The sequence below is a fragment of the Thamnophis elegans genome, chromosome 15 (genome assembly GCF_009769535.1).
Source record: "Thamnophis elegans isolate rThaEle1 chromosome 15, rThaEle1.pri, whole genome shotgun sequence".
NCBI lineage: Eukaryota > Metazoa > Chordata > Lepidosauria > Squamata > Colubridae > Thamnophis > Thamnophis elegans.
In genome coordinates, this window is record NC_045555.1 from 6159491 (window position 1) to 6183795 (window position 24305).

Consider the following 24305-nt stretch of genomic DNA (forward strand, 5'->3'; position numbering starts at 1 on the left):
ATCAGAGCGCCGCTTTCGCTCGAGCCGCTTCTCCGCCTCTCTGGCTCTAGTCGACCGCGGAGTTTCAGTTCCAGGCGCGAAGCCGTTGTCAACGCGGCTCTTTTTGATCCTCGCCGGCCGGGTAAGGAGTCTTTCGGGGAGCCTCCCAGTTTTGGAGGGATGGGTGGGTGGCCGCAGGAGGGGTGGGGGAGATCCTTGCCTGCCACGGCAAGCCATGGTTTATTTTATTTTATTTAGTTTGTCAAACATGTAAAAGACAACAGGTATATGTATATACGTAAGTATGTACACAATTATGTATGTATACACACACATACACACAAGTACATACTTACGTATATACTTATACCTGTTTTATACACATACAAGTGTTTGTGTGTGTATCAGTGGTGAAATTCAATTTTTTGACTAACTGTTCTGTGGGCGTGGCTTGGTGGGCGTGGCAGGGAAAAGATACTGCAAAATCTCCATTCCCTCTCTACTCCAGGGGAAGGATATTGCAAAATCCCCATTCCTTTCCCACTCCAGTGGAAGGATAGTGCAAAATCTCCATTCCTTTCCCACTCCAGTGGAAGGATATTGCAAAAATCCCCATTCCCTCCTCACTCCAGGGGAAGGATATTGCAAAAGTCTCCATTCCCTCCGCACTCCAGGGGAAGGATATTGCATAAATCTCCATTCCCCCCACCACTCCAGGGAAAGGATATTGCAAAATCCCCCTTCCCTTCCTACTCCAGGGGAAGGATATTGCAAAATCCCCATTCACACCCCACTCTGAGGCCAGCCAAAGGAGGTATTTGCCCAAACTACTCAAAATTTCTGCTACCAGTTCTCCGGAACCATCGCTCTTCTACCTACCTACGTGCAATAGCACTGCTTCACAGTGCTTTACAGCCCTCTCTAAGCAGTTTACAGACTCAGTATATTGCCCCCAACAACCTGGGTCCTCATTTTACCGATCTGGGAAGGATGGAAGGCTGAGTCAACCTGGAGCAGGCAGCCGGCATCAGTAGAAGTAGCCTGCAGTACTGCACTCTAAGCACTGCGCCACCAAGGCACATAATTGGGTAGGTCGCTTTTAGGCCATATTCTTAGAGCAGTTTAACACTGCTCTAATAACCTCAGTTTTGAGGCTATTGGGGCATTGTTGTTTCATTGCTCAACAGAAGAAAAGGTTATTTATTTATTAATATTTATTGATTTAAGGGTCTTATATAACATGACAGGTCATCTGGCTTGTGACTATATGGTAGAATAAGTCAGTGGCACATTTTCCGATCATACTGTGAAAGCTTTATGGAGCTCCTGCCATGCCCTTCGAGGAGATTTAGGCTGTGGCATTCAGATTGTGAATGTTAACAAGGGTGGCTCAGTGGCTAAAATGCTGAGCTTGTTGGAGGTTCGAATCTCTTATCGCCACGTAACGGAGGGAGCTCCCATGACTTGTCCCAGCTTCTTCCACCCTAGCAGTTCGAAAGCACGTAAAAATGCAAGTAGAAAAAATAGGAACCACCTTTGGTGGGAACCTTTACCTTATTCACATTGTATGTGGATGGATGGTGTAACCACTACTGCAAAACTATGAACATTTTTTCCCTGCTTTTCACACCTCCGGCTGCAGCCTCAAAAGGCAATTCTTCCAAGCACGGTGATTGTATATTGAGAAAAGATACATTTTCTTCAATTCCTTGCTTGAGAGATGATACACATATTGCCTAGAATTTAATCCTGAAACTATCTAAACCTAAGCATTTTCTTTAAAAAATGCTGTTTTGGAATAGAGGCCCACCTTGCAACTTTGTTTAAATTAAACCATCCCCGAAGCCACAAGAGGCTTCCATAATTGCATCCTTGGTGGCCTTCTGAGTGTTCCATTGGGCCAGGGATGTTCTTGTCTTCTCCTTAACAAAGAAAAGGAAACCAAGGTAGAATCCTGCCCTAGCAGAAAGATTTGTTTCATCGTTCTGACCCAAGGTTCCTTAAAAAGCAAGAAGCAAAGTCTTGGTCCTGGCAAAAACTTCTTTTATTTACACAACTGTGAATTCCTTTCATTCACATTCCACAAGACTCAGCAAACCGTCTTTCAGAGGAATGTTTATCAACACGAACCTTATCTTGCTCGGCGAGCAGCCAGATAACTAGTTTTCAAACGCAGGGCAAGGCAACCCTTGGCACAGAGTCTCTTCTAGTCACACACAGAATTTTCCACTCTTGAAGAACGAATTGTTTCCTGCAAAAGCCCCCTCCCAGTTTGCTCCTCTTTTGTCTCCTGTGGGGGGGGGGGCAATCACCTCCAAGGTGTGGCTTTACTCCCAAGTCGACCTTGCTTTCTTAGTTGTTCTTGTCTTTTGTCAGCTGTGCGCATGCATCCACTGGGAACAGGCTCCAGCTGTTCCTCTGCTTCGCTGCTGTCTAGCTCCTTCTCTGCCTCCGACGCAGAGCCCTTATCTGAGCTTTCCTCAGCACCCAAGTCTGGCCTATGTTTCTCCCCAACCTCCTCACTGTCCGACTCTGCTGCCAGCTCCGCTGGCCACTGGCGGGCCACAACACACATGGCCAGTCAGACGTGCCACAGGCAACTGCATTCAGAGACTGGTTCATAACAGATTCCAGTCTTGGCTTTCTTGTCCAGCGCCAGTCCAGGAGAAATGACATTGGCGAGCCAGAATAACCCCAAGAAGGAAAAATAGGCTGCAAGAGAGAAAGTCCCACAGTGTGAAAGAATGATACATATTTTCTATCCAAATTGGAAAAAAATCACAGGCACAGCATTACAGCTAGTTCCTCGACTTATGACCATCATTGAGTCAGTTCCCTCTGGAATCAAATACTGTGGGGGTAAGACACCTCTGAGGTGTCTGTCTGTCTGTCTGTTTGTCTGTGTTCCAGCATAATTCTGGAGCGCCTTGAGCAATTTCAACCAAATTTGCTATACAGACGACTTACTCTCTGGAGAAAAATACTGTGGAGGTAAGACACCCCTAACACCCCTTGGTGTTCTGTTAAGATACAGCCTGTTGTGCTGTAAAATGGCTTCTACTGTACAGCACAGTGGAGTTGCCATGGTAACAGCTTCACAGTACTCCCCAAGGGGGAAAATCCAACATTAGAAATTATGTTTGGTCCGGATATTTTCCCCCTATAAATAAATTCCCCGGGCAACGCCGGATTATCAGCTAGTATTAAACAAAGGCTGGTTTGGTCTCATTTCTTTCTACCTGCACGGATTTAAAAGATGAATGTGATCCTTTCATTTTCCTCCTATTTTGCTTCTGTGTCTCAGCACCAACTTGGTACCATAGAAGATACGGGTTGGGAAATCAGCTGATTTAAAAGAAAAAACAGATCACTGGATGTAGCGCACTGCCAACTTGTTGTGTAAAGAGAAATCACAATACTTACTGGCTGATATTATGCTAGCCACTGACAGAATCATCGAGAGATAATAGAGCTCAGGAGTGGTTCTGGCCTAGGAAATATATATATGTAAATATTATTTATGATAAAGGAATTACAAATATTTCTAATATTTTAATTTAAGCAATCTGTATTCAGAATTACCCACCGGTGCAAGGAATTAGGTTTCAGAACAGACATTCTTTTTGGATCAGAAACCTTTCCTTGAAAAATAGAATAGAATAACAGAATTGGAAGGGACCTTGGAGGTCTTGTAGTCCAACCCCCTGCCTAGACAGGAAAACCTACACCACTTCAGACAAATGGTTATCTAACATCTTCTTAAAGACTTCCAGAGTTGGGGCATTCACAACTTCTGGAGGCAAGTTTAATTCACTGATTAATTGTTCTAACTCTCAGGAAATTTCTTCTCTGTTCTAATCAGTCTAATGCAGGGATCAGCAAACTTAAACACTCAAAGAGCCACAAAGATCCTAATCGGAAGCCCTCATTCAATTCTGGAGCCGACTGGAAGTCTGGTTCCCCCACCACAGAGTCTTCTCCTAGCACAGTGTCTTCTACCTGTCCTAATTGAACACCCTATCAATTGTGGAGCCGACCGGCAAAAGGGAGCCACAGCAGATGGAGGAAAGAGCCACATGCGGCTCCAGAGTTACAGATTGCTGACCCTTGCTGTAGAGTCTCCTTCTAGCGCGGCGTCCTTTTTCCTCTGCTGACTAAAAGTCCAGTTCTCCCACCATAGAGTCCTCTCTTAGCGCGGCATCCTCTACCTGTCCTAATCAAAAGCCCTATCAATTATGGAGCCGACCGGCAAAAGGGAACCACAGCAGATGGATGAAAGAGCCACATGCGGCTCCAGAGCCACAGATTGCTGGTCTAATGCAATCCCTCCGTGGTAAATGACCTCATAGAAGTATATTAAACAGTCCAGGTTTTGTCTGACTCGGGTGCAGGCAGTCCTCGACTTATGACAGTTCATTTAGTGGCCATTGAAAGCTACAATGACATCGAAAAAAGTTACGTGATTTACATCCGGGTGCTTGACAACGGGTTCATATTTAGGACGGTGTCCTCGGATGGCGCGATCCCCTTTTGCGATCTTCCGACAGGCCAAGTCAACGGGGGAAGCCACAGTCGCTTAACGACTGTGTGATTCACTTAACAACAGTGGCAAGAAAGGTCATGAAATGTTGCAAAGTTTGGTCTCGCTTAGCAACAGAGTTCAATGGTCATAAGTTGAGGACTGCCTGTACCGAGGGGTTCCCCCCTCCCCAATGGGGTGAAATCTGATGGAGACATGAGCTACGTACACATTGTGGGGCCAAGGCAGTGAGGAGGGTGATATAAGCTCCTTCTGCGAAAGAGGCAAGTCCAAAAACCGAGATTGTGGCTCTCAGCTCCCATGGGATGTGTGGCGTCGTGGCTAAGATCAAAGCCAGCCCTAAAAGAGAGTAAGGGAGAGAATTAGCTTATGGAGATGGGCATGCAGGCAGAAGCAACAGGTAGAGCTTTGGTCAATCCTGAATGGCATCCATTACACTCTGTCCATGTGAAGTATACACCCTCCCCCACCAGCAGTGGTATTCAGACGGTTCGGACTGGTTCGCCTGACCCAGTAGTGGAAATCGCAGCTCTATACCGTCCTATTTAGGCATGTTTTCAAACAATGCACGGAAGGCCAAGCGCATGTGTGGAGGAGGGGTTTGTGGCCCGCCAGTGGCCAACAGACCTGGCAGCAGATTCGGACAGTGAGGCGGTTGGGGAGGAACATGGGCCAGTCTTGGAGTCTGGGAAAGGCAGAGAGGGGGCCAGAGCCATATGCCAGTTATCAGCTGCCTTCAGAGTCAGACATCAGTGAGCCAGAAGAATAGTGGGAGCCTGTTCCCAGTGGGTGCATGGGCAGAGTTGCCAGACAAAGGGAACTGCTAAACAACAGGAGTGAGGCCACAGGTGGACGGTGAATGGCCCCTCCCAGAGGAAGCAAAAGAGGAGCGAAGCGGGAATGGAGTTTGCAGGAGACCATTAGTTCGCTTCATTGGTTCCTGACTCTCCGAGACTCCTTGCCACCTTTTGCAGATATCGGCCTGGCAGCTCTCCAAGCCAGATAAGGTCTGTGACTATAAATCCTCCCTTGAAAGACTTTGTTGGAGGTGAATGAGCTGAATTCACAGTCAGTTAATAAAAGGGGTTTTTGTCGGGATCAGGAGTTTGCTTCAGGCTCTTGGGAAGCCTCGGTCACAACAGGGGGGGGGGGGCGCTCACACATTTTTGCAAACCGGTAGGGCAAAGTAAGTGAATACCACCCCTGCCCCCCTTCCCCCTGTTTTTTTCTGCAGCACAACTGTTTAGATTAGCGAAGCCAAAAGAAGGACATTATGGCTTGGAGCAACGCATAAGGGCAAACTTCTTTTTTCAAGGCTATGCTAGCTCTGAGGTGACGTGGGGATAGGTACGCGTGCATCCTGATGGCTCAAAGAGGAGCCGTCATCTGCTGATGCTTTGGAGAGCTGCTGGAAGCCTTCACCCACCCGTCGCCAAAAACGTCAGGATGATGTTTCCCACCAGATTGTAGAGAAGGGGTTGGTTGCAGTAGTGGGAAGATTTCGGTCTGAAAAAGAAGATGGAGTTGGGGGGTTGGGGGAAAAGGTGGGCCAGTCATCATGTGTTCCGAGTTCATAAATGGTAGGTTTTTTTCAAGCGTAAGTTGGAAGGCACAATTCTGATATTTTATACAAATGTTTTGCCCAAGAGTTATCTTTTTCCCTGTTGGCGGCCCATGCGAATTCTGCTGAATGTACAGTATATTATTATATGTACCTTCGAATAGATTTGCCTTTAAAGTTGCATTTCCGCACATTTCTGCTAGTGCCAGGCACTTTCTTTTTCCCGCTGGGAAATGCCTTTGTTTCTCTTACTTGCATGTGCAATCTGCATATTTTCAGACCTGTGTGAACTTTCCTTTCCTTTTTCCTTTCCTTTTTCCTTTCCTTTTTCCTTTCCTTTTTCCTTTCCTTTTTCCTTTCCTTGCCTTTCCTTTCCCTTCCCTTCCTTTTTCCTTTCCTTTTTCCTTTGCTTTCCTTTTTCCATTCCCTTCCTTCCCTTCCCTTTTCCTTTCCTTTTTCCTTCCCTTTCCTTTTTCCTTTCCCTTCCTTCCCTTTCCTTTCCTTTTTCCTTTCCTTTCCCTCCCTTCCCCTTCCTTTCCTTTCTCCTTTCCCTTTTCCTTTCCTTTTTCCATTCCATTCCTTTCTTTTTTCTCTTCCTTTCCTTTTCCTTCGCTTCCCTTCCTTTCATTTCCTTTCCTTTTTCCTTTCCTTTTCCTTCCTTTCCTTTTTCTTTCCCTTCCCCTTCCTTTCCTTCCTCTTCCTTTCCTTTCCTTCCTTTCCTTTTTCCTTTCCTTTTCCTTTTTCCCTTCCCTATAATTTCCAACATGTACCTAATTCCCTAATGCTAAATTAAAGAGTCTTTTTTAAAGGCGCTGCTTTCAAGTCATGGTGATCCTTTTACTATGAGTATAGTCTTCTAAAATATCTGTCCCACCACAGCCTTCCCTTAAATTTCCAGCCCTTCAACTTTGGAATTTGAACCTCCGGGGGAAAACAGGAAGTCATCTGTTCAGTCTCTACCCAAGACTCTAACCAAAATAAATCCCAATCCAACTCCCCCCAAACACTCATGGGACAGGCTGCAAGTTCCCTCTTCTCAAGAAGTGCTCAGGATATTCCAGCCGGCTGCCCCCGTATTCTTGAAGGTACGCAAGCGTGCAAAGGGAATATTAGAAAAAGAAAAAAAAAGAATAGAATAGAATAGAATGTAGCATAGACAGAATAGAAAAGAAATGGAGAATAGAATAAAATAGAAATAGAAATATAGAAATAGATATAATAGAAATAGAAATATAGAATAGAGTAAAATAGAAATAGAAAAATAGAAAAAATAGAAATAGAAAATAGAGTAGAAAAGACTATAATTCAGAATGGAATAGAGAATAGAATATAGAATTGAATAGAACTTAGAATAGAATAGAAATAGAGAATAGAATAAAATAGAAATCAAAATATAGAAATCGAAATAATAGAAATCGAAATAGAGAACAGAGTAGAAGAATAGAATATAGAATTGAATTGTCAGCCTCTGCTTTGCTACTTGCTTTCAGCTGCCATTGAAATGGGGAGTGGGGGCATGAATAGAATTTAGAATAGAATAGAAATAGAATAAAATAGAGAATAGAATAGAATTCAGAATGGAATATAGAATAGAATATAGAATTGAATAGAATTTAGAATAGAATAGAAATAGAGAATTGAAATAGAGAATAGAATAGAAATAGAGAATAGAATAAAATAGAAATAGAGAAATAGAGAATAGAGTAGAATATAATATAATTCAGAATATAATTCAGAATAGAATATAGAATAGAATATAGAATTGAATAGAATAGAGAATAGAATAAATATAGAATAGAATATAGAATAGAATATAGAATTGAATAGAGAATAGAATAAATATAGAATAGAATAGAATTCAGAATAGAATTCAGAATAGAATAGAATTCTTTATTGGCCAAGTGTGATTGGACACACAAGGAATTTGTCTTCGATGCATAGACTCTCAGTGTACATAAAGAAACATAAAATAGAATACATTCATCAAGAATCATAAGATACAACACTTGGTGATAGTCATAGGTTACTAATAAGCAATCAAATCATACTAGGAAACAAAACAATATAAATGTTAAAGATTCAAGCAACATGGTTATAGTCATAAGTGGGAAGAGACAGGTACTACCGTGTTTCCCCAAAAATAAGGCAGGGTCTTATTTTCTTTTGACCCCCAAAATAAGCCCTTGGCCTTATTTTCAGGGAGGTTTTATTATCTTTGAGGTGCAGGAGGTGGTGAGCGTGGTCACCTCATGGCTGCTGCAGTGTTGCAATATTTTCGGGGAGGGCTTATTTTAGCACATGCGCTCAAAAACCCGATTGGACTTAATTCAGGGAGGTCTTATTTTGGGGGAAACAGGATAAGAAGGGAGAGGAGAATAATAATAATAGTCTTAGTAGAGAATTTGACAGTGGGGAGGGGATTATTTGTTCAGCAGAGTGATGGCATTCGGGGGAAAAGCTGTCCTTGTGTCTAGTTGTTCTGCTGTGCGGTGCCCAACATTTCGAGGGTAGGAGTTGGAACAATTTACGCCCAGGATGTGAGGGGTCAGTAGAAAATTCCACTTAATACCGTAGCAGGACGTAGAATTGGAGAAGGAGAATGGCAATCCCAAGGGCAAAAATCATCAGCTGCCTAGCAAAAAGAACAAGGAAATAAAAAAAACGAGAGAGAGAGAGAGAGACTCATCAGTACCTTTATTGTTTGTAAATATATTCTCATAATTCTGTACATTTGATAAATTAGTGGCAAGCAGCGTTAAGCAGTGAATTTCATCCTTGTAATTTCAGCAAGAGAAAACTGACCCAAAAGAGGGAACAAAGTCCAAGAGACAAGCCACGTGGGTGGGATACAGAGGTTTTTAAGCCTGGTTTTTTAAAAAAAGATGCAAATGCAATCTGCTTGTTGAGACTTCTGAGTGTGTCAAACAAGACTTCTCACACAGAATTACCGTATTTTTTGGAGTATAAGACGCACCTTTTTCCCTCAAAAAAGAGGCTGAAAATCTGGGTGCGTCTTATACACTGAATTTTTTTTTTTGCCTCCTGAAGTCCCGCCCCTTCACCAAAATGGCCATGCATAGCCTTATGGAGGCTTTCAGAGATCTCCTGGGGGCTGGGGAGGGCAGAAATGAGCAAAAAAGGGCCGTTTTCCCCCCCCCCCCAGCCCCCAGCAGCACTCTATAAGCCTCCATAAGGCTATGCATGCAATTTTTTCTGCCAAAAACAGACCCGTTTTCTCGAAAAATGGGCTGTTTTTTTGCTTGTTTTTGGCCCCTCCACCCCCCAGGAGCACTCGGCAAGCCCACCCAAGGCCATTCATGCCTTTTTTTTTCTTTCTTTTTTTGAAAAAAGAAACGGGCCGTTTTTGGGAGGTTTGCAGAGTGCAAAAACATTTTTTTCCCCTTTCGGAAAGCTCTTTAGTTAAAGTGATTGATGAGAATTAGATTGATCAAATGCTGTGCCAGCAGAAACAAAGTCTTAGGTGCTGCAGATTGTCAGTGATTTCTTTGTCCAGCACATGGATAAATACACCTGGAAACATCTACCTACTACCCACTCTTTCGATTCCTCTACCTACCTACTGTATTTCTCTCTATCCCTCTACCTACCTACCTACTCTATCTCTTTACCTATCTACTTTATTTCTATCTCTCTCTCTCTCTTTCTCCCTACCTATCTACTGTATTTCTTTTATCTCTTTCTACTTCTCTCTCTCTATCCCTCTACCTACCTACCTACCTACCTACCTACACGCTCTCTCTCTCCCTGCCTACCTACTGTATTTCTCTATTTCTCTCTCTATCCCTTTATCTACCTACCTAACTAACTACTCTCTCTCCCTACCTACCTGCTGTATTTCTCTATTTCTCTATCCCTTTATCTACCTACCTACCTAACTAACTACTCTCTCTCTCTCTCCCTCCCTCCCTACTGTATTTCTCTATTTCTCTCTCTATCCCTTTATCTACCTACCTACCTACCTACCTACCTACCTACTCTCTCTCCCTACCTACCTACTGTATTTCTCTCTCTCTCTCCCTACCTATCTACTGTATTTCTCTATCTCTTTCTACTTCTCGCTCTCGCTCTCCCCCTACCTACCTACTGTATTTCTCTATTTCTCTCTTTATCCCTTTATCTACCTACCTACCTACTCTCTCTCTCCCTACCTACCTACTGTATTTCTCTCTCTTTCTTTTACTCTCTATCCCTCTATCTCCTACTTACTTTTTTCCTTTTTTTTAATTTGCCTCTTCAAAACCTTGGTGCGTCTTATACTCTGAAAAATACGGTACAAATAACACAAGTTCATTCTGAATGTGAGTTGCAGTGTCACAGTGGTTAGAGTGATGTACTGTAGGCCACTTCTGCTGACTACCGGTTCCCTGAAATTTGCCAGTTCGAATCTCACCAGGGCTCCAAGTTGACTCAGCCTTCCATCCTTTCGAGATGGGTAAAATGAGGACCCAGATTGTTGGGGGCAAGAGGCTGACTTTGTAAACTGCTTAGAGAGGGCTGTAAAGTGGTGTATAAGTCTAAGCGCTATTGCTATTCTTTTACCATTTAATGCTGACTTGTATAACTAGGATGGTGCTCCAATTGGGCAAAGTAAAAATACAAGCAGTCAGAATGAATAATAAACAAGCTTTAATTTAGTGCCGGAGTTAACGCCAAATTGTGGCAGCTTACAGTCTGAGCCGCAGGTGTTTTGGTAGCCATCGGCTGAAGTGATAGGCAGTGTGGGCCAGGCAGAAGTGAATCATAGCTGATCCCTCAAGAACCTGGCAAAAAAAGAGATCCAGGGTTGTAGAATTGATTCTTTAACTGTAAATCCCAGATTAAATTCTCCCTTGTTATAACCCTTCCAAGGATAAGGTGATCCTTGGTCCTGAAACATTTTCTTTTGACATTTGCAAAGTCTTCGATCCAGGTCCAACATTTCCAAGTGAAGCCTGGAAGGGCAACTAACTAAAAATATTTACATTTGCAAGCAGGTTTTAGCTGCGTTAATGCTTTGCATTTTAGCCAGGTGGCAGCCACCTACAGCTCTGGAGCCACAACTGTCTCTTTCATCGTTCTGTTCCTTGTCGCCGGTCGGCTCCAGAATTGATAGGGCTTTTGGTTAGGACAAGTAGCCGTGCTAGGAGGAGACTCTGTGGTGGTGGGGGAACAGACTGGACATCCGGTTGCCAGAGGAAAGAGGATACCACACTAGGAGGAGACTCTATGTTGGGGGGATGGACCGGACTTCTGGTTGCCAGAGGAAAAAAGACACCACACTAGGAGGAGACTCTATGGTGGGGGGACGGACCGGACTTCCGGTTGCCAGAGGAAAAAGGACACCACACTAGGAGGAGACTCTATGGTGGAGGAACCGGATTTCCAGTTGGCTCCAGAATTGAGCCGTCGGCTTATGGTTAGGGTGGCTCTTTGAGTGCTTAAGGTTGCCGACTCCTGTGCTTGTGAAGCACAAATTGTCTGGATTCATGCAACACGCCAAGACCGTTTTGACCACAATGTTCAAAGCCAAAAACCTGGTGCATTAATTCCGGCTTTGACTGAGAGCCGCTGTCCTCGGCCGTCAGAGGAAAGTTGCTTCTGAATATAGGTCATTCTTGACTTACGACCACAATTGAGCCACAGATTTCTGTTGCTGAGTGAGACATTGGTTAAGTGAATTTTGCATCATTTTATGCCCTTTCTTGCCACAACGAATCACTGCAGTTGTTTAGCTTAGTCAGGGACGTGGCTGTTAAGCAAATCTGGCTTTCCCATTGACTTTGCTTGTCAGAAGGTCACCAAAGACACTATAACTCTGATAAATAGGAGTTGCCAAGTGTCTGATGCCTTGGCTAAGACGCTGAGCTTGTCAATCAGAAAGGTCGGCAGTTGGGCAGTTCGAATCCCTAAGCCCCACGTAACAGAGTGAGCTCCCATGACTTGTCCCAGCTTCTGCCAACCTAGCAGTTCGAAAGCATGTAAAAAAATGCAAGTAGAAAAATAGGGACCACCTTTGGTGGGAAGGGAACAGCGTTCCATGTGCCTTCGGGAGTTGAGTCATGCCAGCCACATATACCACAGAGACGTCTTCAGACAGCACTGGCTCTTCGGCTTTGAAACGGAGATGAGCACCGCCCCCTAGAGTCAGGAACGTCTAGCACATATGTGCAAGGGGAACTTTTACCTTTAGCTAAGTGTCTGAATTTGGATCATGCGATTGTGAGGATGCTGCAATGGCTGTGTGAAAAACGGTCGTAAGCCACTTTTTTTCAGTGCCATTGTAACTTGGTCACTAAACTTTACTGTTACACGTCAAGGTCTGCCTATATGGAAACTCTATTTTAAGCCATGGTGGCTTGGGTTCTTACTACCCTGTTTCCCCAAAAATAAGACCTCCCCATATAATAAGCCCAATCGGGCTTTTGGGCACTTGCGCTAAAACAAGCCCTCCCCTGAAAATAAGGCCTCCCTGAAAATATTGCAACGCAGCAGCAGCCATTGAGGTGACCATGCTCGCCACCTCCTGCACTTCAAAAATAATAACACCCCCCCGAAAATAAGACCTATTCAGATAATAAGCCCAATCGGGCTTCCATGCGCTAAAACAAGCCGTTCCCCGAAAATATTGCAACGCAGCAGCAGCCGTGAGGTGACCACACTCAAACGCCTCCTGCGCCTCAAAAATAATAAGACCTCCCCGAAAATAAGGCCAAGCGCTTATTTCGGGGGGTCAAAATAAAATAAGACCCTGTCACCTCAAAATATAATCCCCTCAAAATATAACCTACCTCACAAATAACAAGGCCTCCCTGAAAATAAGACCTCCTCAGATAATAAGCCCAATTGGGCTTTTGAGTGCATGCGCTAAAACAAGCCGTCCCTCGAAAATATTGCAACACAGCAGCGGTCGTGAGGTGACCACATTCAAATGCCTCCTGCGCCTCAAAAATAATAAGACCTCTCTGAAAATAAGGCCAAGCGCTTATTTCGGGGGTCAAAATAAAATAAGACCCTGTCTTATTTTTGGGGGAGACACAGTAAGGTAATCGTCTCCTTCTACCCATTCAACCTCCTTCAATCTGTCGTCCGTGCCCCCAATTGTGTTGGGATGACAGCTCCCAGAATTCCCACTCAGCACTCACCTTTGGAATGCTGGGATTTCATCCCTCCCCAGATGCTCCTGAACACGTGAAGAGTGCATTGGAGTCTTCCCAGCTTATGGGAAGAATTGGGACAAAGGAGGGATCGGATGTCCGCATCTTTTTCTTCCTTTGTCTGCCCCCCCCCGCCCAATCTTACCTGAATCGCCATGGGATCATTTGCGCTTCAGCTGATCTTTTCTCCCTCTGGGGAAGGAATTGGATCATCCCCTTCCATCCCCTCCATGGGTGGATCATTCCTTTTCCACCTTTAGAAGCATCCCCCCCCCGCCCGCCTCCAATTTACGCATAGCCACAGGCCAAGGCAGGTATTTTTATACCTGTGACAGGTGAGGATCATTTTACCTGTATTCATTATTCAAACGTTGGCTTCTTGCTTTGGTGAAGGCACAAGGCTGGAATTCAACCCAGGTCTCTTGGCTTTGATTGCTTTCTTGTTTTGCTCCTGTCTTGGTCGGCCTAACAAAGAGGTGAAATTAAAAGCCGCGCAGCTCTAAAAATACGGCCTTTGGGAAAGCTTTATTCCGTAGGGGTGGGGTGGGGAATGAAGAGTGAAATATTATTTCTTGTTGTTAGTTGCAAAATCATGTCCGACCAATCGCAACCCCATGGACCAGGTTCCTCCAGGCCTTCCTGTCCTCTTCCATCCTCTGGAGTCCATTTAACCTCACGCCGACTGCTTCAGTGACTCCATCCAGCCACCTCCTTCTCTGCCGTCCCCTTCTTCTTTTGCCCTCCATCGTTCCCAGCATGAGGCTCTTCTCCAGGGAGTCCTTCTTCCTTCTCATCAGGTGGCCAAAGACTTTGAGTTCCTTCTTCAGGATCTGGCCTTCTAAAGAGCAGTCAGGGTTGATCTCCTCTAGGACTGACCGGTTGGATGGCCTTGCAGTCCAAGGGACTCAATGCAGGAGTCTTCTTCTCCAGCACCAGAGTTCAAAGGCCTCCATTCTTTGGCGCTCAGCCTTCCTTATGGTCCAACCTTCACAGCCATCCATTGCAACTGGGAAAACCACAACCTTGACTAGATGTACTTTCGTTGGCAGGGTGCTGTCTCTGCTTTTTAGGATGCTGTCTGGATTTGCCGTCGCTTTCCTCCCCAGGAGCAAGCCTCTTTTAATTTCTTGGCTGCAGTGAGCGTGGAGCCCAGGAAAGTAAAAATCGGTCACTCCCTCCATTTTTCCCCCATCTATTTGCCAGGAATGGAGAGGGCCAGATGCCATGATCTTAGTTTTCTTAATGTTGAGTTTCTAGCCAACTTTTGCATTATAAAAACGTTGACAATATAAAAAATATTATTAATCCCTGCAAAAGCGATCAAATTATGATGCTCAAATTTATGAGCATCAAATTATGATGCTCATAAACTATCTGGAGAATAGACATCCCCTGTGTTTAACTCCTGTTGTCCCGTAATGATTAAGAGCCGAGGTGGCGCAGTGGTTAAATGCAGCACTGCAGGCTACTTCAGCTGACTGCAGTTCTGCAGTTCAGCGGTTCTAATCTCACCGGCTCAAGGTTGACTCAGCCTTCCATCCTTCCGAGGTGGGTAAAATGAGGACCTGGATTGTCGGGGGCAATATGCTGACTCTGTAAACCGCTTAGAGAGGGCTGAAAGCCCTATGAAGCGGTATATAAGTCTAACTGCTATTGCTATTGCTATTTGTATTTGCAAAGAAAAAGGTGACTCTACTTTGTAGCAGCTAAAGCCACATTAAAATTGGCCTTTCCAAAATATTGGCAAAACCTGAACTTACAGTCGCTGAGCTTCATATTCATGAGGACCAGAAACTTGGTTTTCGTTCAGAGAGGAAGCTGGCAACTGCAGCACACTGCTCTCTTTCTACCAAATTTGCCGTCGCCTTATTGCAGGCGCTGGTGTAATGTCAGAAGATTGCAAAATCCCAGGTCTTCCTTTCATTTACTTCCATTGCATGGAACCGATTGGCTTTCTATGATAGTATGAATGAAACAACTTCTCTTACTGGTTTCTTTTTTTTTTTTCTTTTGTTCCAATGGAAAATGAAAATATTGGGTTTTTCGGAGTAGAAGACGCTCCGAAATGTAAGACGCACCTAGCTTTTGGGGAGGAAAACAAGAAAAAAAAATCTGCCTCTGCCTCCCAGCAATTTGCCTCCTTGCAGTAAACAACAAACAGTCCGTTTCAGTTTCAGCACAGCCTGATTAGCACAAGTAGCTATACGATCAGCTGTTTCAGAGTGCAGGGATTGCCATAGCCTATTGGCTCCTCCACGCGTCCCGTTTTTGACCTCCGCATCTCGTTTTCAGCCTCCCCGCGCCCCATTTTCCACCTGTTCAAGGCAGCAGGGATCAGAATGGGTGCAAAATGGGGTGTGCTTGGAGGCTGAAAATGGGCGCAGAGGCCAAAAATTGGATGTGGGGGGGGCGAAAATGGTGTGTGTGGGGGCAATAGGCCATTGCAATATCCTGCAGCCTGAAACAGCTGATCGTGGGGAGGCAGATCGGACCGACAATCAGCTGCTTCTGCTAATCAGGCTGTGCTGAAGCTCAAACAGGCTGCTTGCTGTTTGCTGCAAGGAGGCAAATTGCTGGGAGGCAGGGGCTGGCGGGTGTGTGGGGCTACATTCTCCCTCTTTTAGGAGGGGGGGGAAGTGCGTCTTACACTCTGAAAAATATGGTAGTTTTTCTTCTTTTTTTAAAGAAACCTTTCCTTTTTTTTCCTTCTCTCTTGAAGCAGGTGCCTGTCGTGACTCACGTCTTCCTCGGCAAAAGTGGCTCCAGCCGAGGCCGATGGAGGATTCTAACAACCGGACGGAAGTGATCCTGCTGGCGTGCGGCTCCTTCAACCCCATCACCAACATGCACCTTCGGCTTTTTGAACTGGCCAGAGATCACCTGCAGGAAACAGGTAAAACTGGGCGGGAGTGTGTGTGTCTTCGTGGAGAGCCCCGGTGGAGGATGGGTTTCGTGATCCAACAGGCAAGTTTCCCGGCCCGGGTGCTTTGGACCACAATTCCCATGATCCCTAAACCTGTCGGGGCGGGATGATGAAAAGCTGTCATAGGATGTATCTGGAGGGGGGAAGAGATGCTATGGATGTTAGTCAAGGGGAACCTGCCCCCCCCCCCCCCGAGTCTCATTTTCGGCATTCTCTCTCATTCAGGGCAGTTTGAGTTTGATTATAACAGGGCCTGTTGGGTCTCCAAGTCTTTTGGCCCCATTTTCTTTCCTAATTTCTAACACTACTGTTTTTCACGCTTTATGTGCATGACTAATAATTATGATTAGGAACCACAGGCAGTTGCCGTGCATTGCTATATTTTTTAGCCTCAGTAGCCTTCCCTCCCTCCCTTCTATCTATCCCCCCTCCCTCCCTCCTATTTAAACGGTTGTCCACTAGGACTCCAAAATCCCTCTCACGGTTACTGCTATTGAGCAAGCTACCACCTATACTCTACCTGTGCATTTGGTTTTTCTTGCCTAAATGTAGAACCTTACTCTTTTTCTTACTCATTGAATTTCATTTTATTAGATAGTGCCCAATGTTCAAGTTTGTCAAGAGCCGAGGTGGCGCAGTGGTTAAATGCAGCACTGCAGGCTACTTCAGCTGACTGCAGTTCAGCAGTTCGGCTGTTCAAATCTCACCGGCTCAGGGTTGACTCAGCCTTCCATCCTTCCGAGGTGGGTGAAATGAGGACCCGGATTGTTGTTGGGGGCAATATGCTAACTCTGTAAACTGCTTAGAGAGGGCTGAAAGCCCTATGAAGCGGTATATAAGTCTAACTGCTATTGCTGTTGCTATTGCTGTCAAGATCCTTCTGTATCTTAAGCCTGTCTTCTGGAGTGTTGGCTATTCCTGCCAGCTTGGTGTCATCTGCAAATTTGATGAGTTCCCCATTTATTCCCTCATCCAAATCATTGTTGAAGATGTCGAAGGGTACTGGGCCTGAAACAGAGCCTTGGGGTACTCTGCTGCATACTACCCTCCATGTAGATGCAATTCCATTGAGGACTACATGTTGAGGGTGGTTGGTCAGCCAGTTACGAATCCATCTGGTGGTGATGCTATCTAACCCACATTCTTCTACTTTATCCAGTAGTAGGTTATGGTCTACCTTATCAAATGCCTTACTGAAGTCCAAGTAAACTATATCAATGGCATTCCTCTGGTCCACTAATTTTGTCACATTATCAAAGAATGCTCTCATTCTCATGCCCTCATTCACTTTTAAACTCCAGACTTCTTTCCTTCCTTCCTCTCTCCCTCCCTCTTAAACTCCAGACTTACTTACTTATTCACTCACTCCCTCATTCACTCTTAAACTCCTTCCTTCCTCTCTCCCTCCCTCCCTCTTAAACTCCAGACTTACTTACTTACTCCCTCCCTCATTCATTCTTAAATTCCTTCCTTCCTTCTTTCCTTCTTTTCTCCCTCCCTCCCTCACTCTTAAACTCCTTCCTTCCTTCCTTCCATTCTCCCTCCCTCCCTCCCTCATTCACTCTTAAACTCCTTCCTTTCTCCCTCCCTCCCTCTTAAACTCCAGACTTACTTACTTCCTCCTCATTCATTCTTAAACTCCTTCCTTCCTTCTTTCCTTCCTTCTTTCCTTCCATTCTCCCTCCCTCATTCACTCTTAAATGCCTTCCTTTCTCCCTCCCTCCCTCTTAAACTCCAGACTTACTTACTTCCTCCCTCATTCATACTTAAACTCCTTCCTTCCTTCTTTCCTTCCTGCCTTCCTTTCTCCCTCCCTCCCTCCCTCCCTCCCTCATTCACTCTTAAACTCCTTCCTTCCTCTCTCCCTCCCTCCCTCTTAAACTCCAAACTTCCTTCCTCCCTCCCTCATTCATTCTTAAACTCCTTCCTTCTTTCCTTCCTTTTTTCCTTCCTTTTTCCCTCCCTCCCTCCCTCATTCACTCTTAAAGTCCAGACTCCCTCCCTTCTCTTATGCCACGTATAACCCTTGCTTGTTAGGATGGTGGTAATTTAAAGCAAGAAGGGAGAGAAACAATTGGTCCAAGATTACCCGGGGAGCTTTATTGCTAAATGGCACATTTAAACCTGGTTGGTCCTCCAATGACTGCAAACACCCAGGTCTCTTTTTGATCGGCTCCCGCAGGGAAATACAAAGTAGTGAAAGGGATTATTTCACCTGTGGGGGACGCCTATCTGAAGAAGGGCCTGATCAGCGCCAGTCACCGAGTGGCCATGGCGAGGCTCGCTGCAGAAAACTCAGACTGGCTGGAAGTCGACGACTGGGAAAGCAGCCAGAAAGAGTGGCAAGAAACCATCAAAGTCCTCAGGTATTGGCTGGGGCTGGGCGTTCTCCCGAATCTTGCAGGAATGCCCCCTTGTGGCTGCTTGTTCAGAGTTTCTCAGCCCAGTAAAGTCTGAAGCCCAGCGTGTCTCCATTAAGCCTATTTAGACACCTGTGGGACCAGAGTACAAGCAGAATTACAGAATAACAAGAGTTGGAAGGGACTTCGGAAGTTTTCTAGTCCAACCTGTCTCCTGTTCAAGCAGGAGACCTTATACCGGAGGTGGTATTCAGCCGATTTGGACCAGTTCTGGCGAACCAGTAGTGGAAATTTTGAGTAGTTCAGAGAACCGGCAAATACCACCTCTGGCTGGCCCCGCCTCCATATGTTTGCAGCCTCCCGAGTCCCAGCTGATCAGAGTCCCAGCTGATCGGCTGGGTCTTCTGTTACCCTGCGCAGGAGAACGGAACTGGAAAGCAGGTTAGTGGGGTGGAGAGGGAATGGAGATTTTGCAGTATCGTTCCTTCCCCCGAAGCGGGGAGGAAATGTAGATTTTACAATATCCTTCCCCCGAAGTGGGGAGGGAATGGGGATTTTGCAGTGTCATTCCCCTGGAGTGGGGAAAGAATGGGGATTTTGCAGTATCCTTCCCATGGAGTGAGAAGGGAATGGAGATTTTGCAGGATCCTTCTCCCAGGAGTGGAGAGGGAATGGAGATTTTACAGTATCCTTCCCCCAGGAGTGGAGAGGGAATGGAGATTTTACAGTATCCTTCCCCCGAAGTGGGGAGGGAATGGGGATTTTGCAGTGTCATTCCCCTGGAGTGGGGAAAGAGTGGGGATTTTGCAGTATCCTTCCCATGGAGTGAGAAGGGAATGGAGATTTTACAGCATCCTTCTCCCAGGAGTGGGGAGGGAATGGGAATTTTGCAGCATCCTTCCCCTACCACGCCCACCAAGACACGACATGCCCACAGAACCGGTAGTAAAAAACTTTTGAATCCCACCACTGGTTCAACTGTCCTAGACATCAGGAAATCTCTCCTTAGTTCTAGATTGTATCTCTTCTTCTTGATTAGTTTCCACCCATTGCCATCTGATGCTTCGGATAATTGATCGACAACCCCCCCTTCTCTGTGACAGCCTCTCAAATATTGGAAGACTGCTATCATGTCACCTTCTCTTCATTAGACACTGGGCACACCTATCAGCTTATATTATAGCTTATCAGCTTATATGTACTCCGATACAGGATGCAATTTTGGGAGCAGAGATCTCGCCTCCTGTGCTTCTGTCTAGTGCCGTGCCCCTACCCTGTTTTCCCGGAAATAATAACCTGTTTCCCCGAAAGTAAGACCTCCCTGGATAATAAGCCCAATTGGGCTTTTGAGCGCATGCACTAAAATAAGCCCTCCCTGAAAATATTGCAACACAGCAGCAGCCATGAGGTGACCACCCTCACCGCCTCCTGCACCCCAAAAATAATAAGACCTCCCCGAAAATAAGGCCAAGTGCTTATTTCAAGAGTCAAAAGAAAATAAGACCATGTCTTATTTTCGGGGAAACCCGGTACCTCCCCGGATAATAAGCTGAATCGAGCTTTTGAGGGCATGTGCTAAAATCAGCCCTCCCCCGAAAATCAGCCCTCCCTGAAAATACTTAAATGCATGTGCAGCCAGTCCTCACCATTTCCTGGCAAGAGTGTGCTAGAAACAGACAGAACCTCTGGTCCTCTCTGGATCAGCTGATCCATGGGCCGAGGTTGAGGGGCCTCCTGTACCTCAAAAATAATAAGGCCTCCTCGAAAATAAGGCCAAGCGCTTATTTCAGGGGTCAAAAGAGAAGAAGACCGTGTCTTATTTTCGGGGAAACGCGGTAGATAACACATGGGCTTGAATTATCAAATGAATGAACCGGTTTGCCATGCTGCTGCTTGTATTCAGGAGCGCATCTTTTCTTCAATGCTGTTCTCCAGGCATCACCACCAGAAGCTGAAGCATTCCTACTCTGCCAACAGCGTGGAAGATGCTCGTCTTCCAAACAGAACTAGCCGGAAGAGAAAGCACACAGCGGGCAGCCAGCTCCCCGTTCGAATGAATCAACCCAAACGGAAATGTGAGTTGAGTATAAACATTAAGAAGAGCCGAGGTGGCGCAGTGGTTAGGGTGCAGTACTGCAGGCCACTTCAGCTGACTGCTGTCTGCAGTTCAGCGGTTCAATCCTAACCGTCTCAAGGTTGACTCGGCCTTCCATTCTTCCGAGGTGGGTGAAATGAGGATCTAGACTCTGGGGGGCAATATATGCTGACTCTGTAAACCGCTTAGAGAGGGCTGAAAGCCCTATGAAGCGGTATATAAGTCTAACTGCTATTGCTATTGCTATTAGCAAACCGAAACTACCCTTGCTTCCATTATGGTGGGATGCCCAATCTGAGCCTTATTTTTAAGGCGTTAGTTCAAATGTCTTCATATTTTCTACAACGGATTACGATGTGTAGAATAACAAGAGTTGAAAAGGAGCTTGGAGGTCTGGTTTGGTATGGATAGTGCTCGGCTATCCCACTTCCTTCCCTACCTGTCCTGTCTCCTCCTCCAGGCCTCCCCCAGCTGAAGATGCTGTGCGGAACCGACGTTCTGGAGTCCTTCGCCGTGCCCAGCCTCTGGAAGCCGGAAGACATCCAGGAAATCGTCTCCAAGCACGGCATGGTTTGCGTCACCAGGCTGGGGAACCACGCCCAGAAGTTCATCTACGAATCGGACACCCTGTGGAAGCACAAGGAGAACATCGACCTGGTGGAGGAATGGATCACCAATGATATCTCGGCTACCAAGATACGGAGAGCCCTCAGGAGGGGCCAGAGCATACGCTACCTAGTGCCCGACAGGGTCCAGGCCTACATCCAAGAGCATAACTTGTACACTGCCGAGACCGAAGACCAGAACGCAGGGGTGACCCTCGCCCCTTTGCAGAGAAATGCATGAGAGTATCAATTTTTGATGGGCACCAGGACGGAATGGAGAGAAAGAGAAGGAATCGGGGCAGATTGGCTGCAGGTTTAGCTGCTGTCTCCTCCCTGGTGGAATCCCCTTGCATGCCCTGTTTGAATTTTGGAAAGCGATCTGCTTAGCAGCCCAAATGACCACAAACTGGCTTGTTTGCGTGTGACTTGCAGAAAACTGGCAAATTCAACCCGGAGCTTCTGCAGAGGAAACAAAGAGGTGACGGAACGGTCGCAGCTCCGCCCTCCCATCTGCTTGCCGAGCTCCTGTTCTCCCACCGTGGAGATTCAGAGCTGGCTGAAAACAGCCTTTGGCTGCTAGCTTTGATGTCCCGCTCTGGTTTCAAGCAGAACGGGTGCAGAATACGGCTCGGCTTTGAATCGATGGCTGGCCACCTCCGCATGGCGGTTTGTATGTGACTCTGAGGCCTGCTTCTCATTTCTTAGCCCTGATGAGGTCCTGTTTTTAGCCCCTTGCTCCTTGCACACATACACACACACATACACACGCGCGCATGCCCAAACTGAAACATGTGAACTGCGCAGATGCGGGGACATACACATGCATGCATGCGGAGGTGCGCAGCAGAGTCCCGAAGACCAGCTGGCCAGCGGGAGGCAGGGCAGCAAGGGGTGAGATCTTTTTCTTTCGTGAGCTTCTTTCTCATCGTTTGCAGGGACAGAGAAGCTCACGGGAAAAAAAAACGCCATGGAGATCTGACTTGGTGCAACGGTGCACGTGCCACCGGTTTGCCATCCCGGGCCTACATCTTTTGGAAAGTTTAATATCTACCTCGCCCGGTTTTCTTAGTACTGCAGTCTGGCTCACTTGAAATACACCGTTTAGGGTCGGGGTGGGGGGGGGGAGAGGATGCCACCCTATGTGCCTCGTTCAATTGACACACTAAAGTACTTTCTTAGTTGTAAATATGAGCCGTAAACCGTGCGGGCATTTCAAACCATCTGCCAAAGGTGACCTCAGAATGTAACTTTTTAAAGTGCTGGGTCTATCATTGAAGAGTTTAGCCCTGTTGGATGGTTAATAAGCCTACATTAAAAAAAACAAAACCAACATCCACGCAGATAACAAACACTAGGCAAACCTTTATTATAATGTAGCAGTTTTCTACAAACATGGATTATTATTTTTTAATTATGGTTAGAGCATCCAAATCATGTAAGCCATGCAGACTGATCATGTGGGGGGTTATTTTGGCCATCAGGAAGATAACAAAGGTGGTCTTTCCTGCGTGGCCACAGTTGTTTCATATCTCCGTAAACTACCAAACCTAGTTTATCTTCTGTGGTTTCCACTCAGCAGCTCATTGTATATATCCTAGGATTTTTTTTTTCATCCCCTAAATCAGTGGGTTTTTTTTCCCCAAACTTGGCATCTTTCAGATGGGTGGACTTCCAACTCCCAGAACTCCCCCAGACAACATGAATTCTGGGAGTCGAAGTCCACTCATCTTAAAAGTTGTCAAGTTTGGGAAACTGCCCTATTTCGATCGAGTCGGAACTGTTGATTCGGGAGTAAGAAACATGCGATGAATTTTGCTGCTGCTCAAATTTCTGCCCTAGCAGGAACGAGCTCATTTGAAGCTTTTTTTTTTTTAAAAAAAAATTCAGCTGTGTAACGTGAATTAAAAAAAAAAAAACTGGAAATAGGGGAGAGGGGAAAAAGAGAAATAATAGGAAATAAAGAAAACACAAATTTGGCTATGATGATGGAAGATTGGCTCCGGACTGTTACAGATTCTGTTTAGTGGTGGGAGAAAATATACATGCTGGAATAAGAAATACCCTTATAAAAAGTCTTCCCTCATCAATGTTGTTATTTCTGATTATTTTCTGTGTCTGCCTCTATGAACGTTTTCCTTGGAAATGTTTAATGTTGTTCTTTTTTTTAATATTTTACCTATTAACAAAAAAAAAAAGAGAGTCCTTTTATGCACGTGGGTTTTAACCGCAGAACTGCACATTGCTTCCCTCTACACAACCTACCCTTCAAAATCATAATGCTGCTGTAAAACTGTGTGCGTGCGTGTGTATACTTTAAATCCTGGACTTGATAACAAAATCGTAATGTGAATGAACCACAAAATCAACCCATACCCTTCTCTGTCATGTGGATGGGCAAAATAACAATAAATGTGGTGAAATGTAATCAGAAATCAAATCAGTTTTGGTCATTTTTTCCGCCGGGATGGCAAAGTGGCCCTTAGCTTAGGGCTGACCCTGAATATTTCACTTGGGTCAAAATAACTTTGAAAACCGACTGTGCTGACAGTTGGGTCTCATTTCAGTTTTAACTGCAAAAAGTTAAGTCGGCCTGAAAACATGGCCGTATTTCGCCCTCCCAGAGCCTCCACGCAGGCCCGGCACCAGTGGTGGGTTTCAAAAATTGTTCGAACCTACTCTGTGGGTGTGGCCTCCTTCGTGGGAGTGGCTTGCTGCCCATGTGACCGGATGGGAGTGGCTTGCCGCCCATGTGACCGGATATGAAGATGCCGACGACACTTGTCAGAACCACCTTAAATTACCTCTCACACAGCACTGGCCTGCATAAGAATAGGATGTAAACTTGTTTTTGAAAAGGCATCTTTGGTTTGCGTTAAAACAACTTCAACACACGCAATGTTCTGATTGCACCACAAACGCAGTAGTCATCCTTACCTTTCAGAGAGGCACTGAGTTTTATAAATAGGAGCATGATAGCGTAGAATAATCATATCCAAGGACCAGTGGTGGGTTTCAAAAGATTTTGGAACCTCTTCTGTAGGTGTGGCCTGCTTTCCGGGTCCACTGGTGGGACCTCTTCTAACCGGTT

General features: G+C 45.7%; 1 protein-coding gene across 3 annotated transcripts; it reads left to right on the forward strand.

Annotated features, from left to right (window-relative positions):
* Positions 1-24: 24 nt before the first annotated feature.
* Positions 25-22885, forward strand: NMNAT1 (nicotinamide nucleotide adenylyltransferase 1). Of its 3 annotated transcripts, none has more exons than XM_032232303.1 (5): positions 25-121; positions 15954-16127; positions 18340-18523; positions 20453-20592; positions 21073-22885. In XM_032232303.1, exons 2-5 carry the CDS (start codon positions 16010-16012, stop codon positions 21456-21458), a joined length of 828 nt encoding a protein of 275 aa, XP_032088194.1. In that variant the 5' UTR covers positions 25-121; positions 15954-16009; the 3' UTR covers positions 21459-22885. The 3 variants fall into 3 exon arrangements, with proteins under 3 accessions (XP_032088194.1, XP_032088193.1, XP_032088192.1); XM_032232302.1 differs by having other exon boundaries at positions 46-121; positions 15957-16127; XM_032232301.1 differs by lacking the exon at positions 25-121 and adding an exon at positions 7033-7165 and having other exon boundaries at positions 15957-16127.
* Positions 22886-24305: the final 1420 nt, after the last annotated feature.

Excerpts from the sequence above, each read along its gene's own strand:
- NMNAT1 (XM_032232301.1), top strand. The coding sequence starts at position 7,090 with ATGGGACAGGCTGCAAGTTCCCTCTTCTCAAGAAGTGCTCAGGATATT. Across the intron at positions 16,128-18,339 it reads AGATCACCTGCAGGAAACAG|GGAAATACAAAGTAGTGAAA; the intron begins GTAAAACTGGGC and ends CGGCTCCCGCAG. Across the intron at positions 18,524-20,452 it reads GAAACCATCAAAGTCCTCAG|GCATCACCACCAGAAGCTGA; the intron begins GTATTGGCTGGG and ends GCTGTTCTCCAG.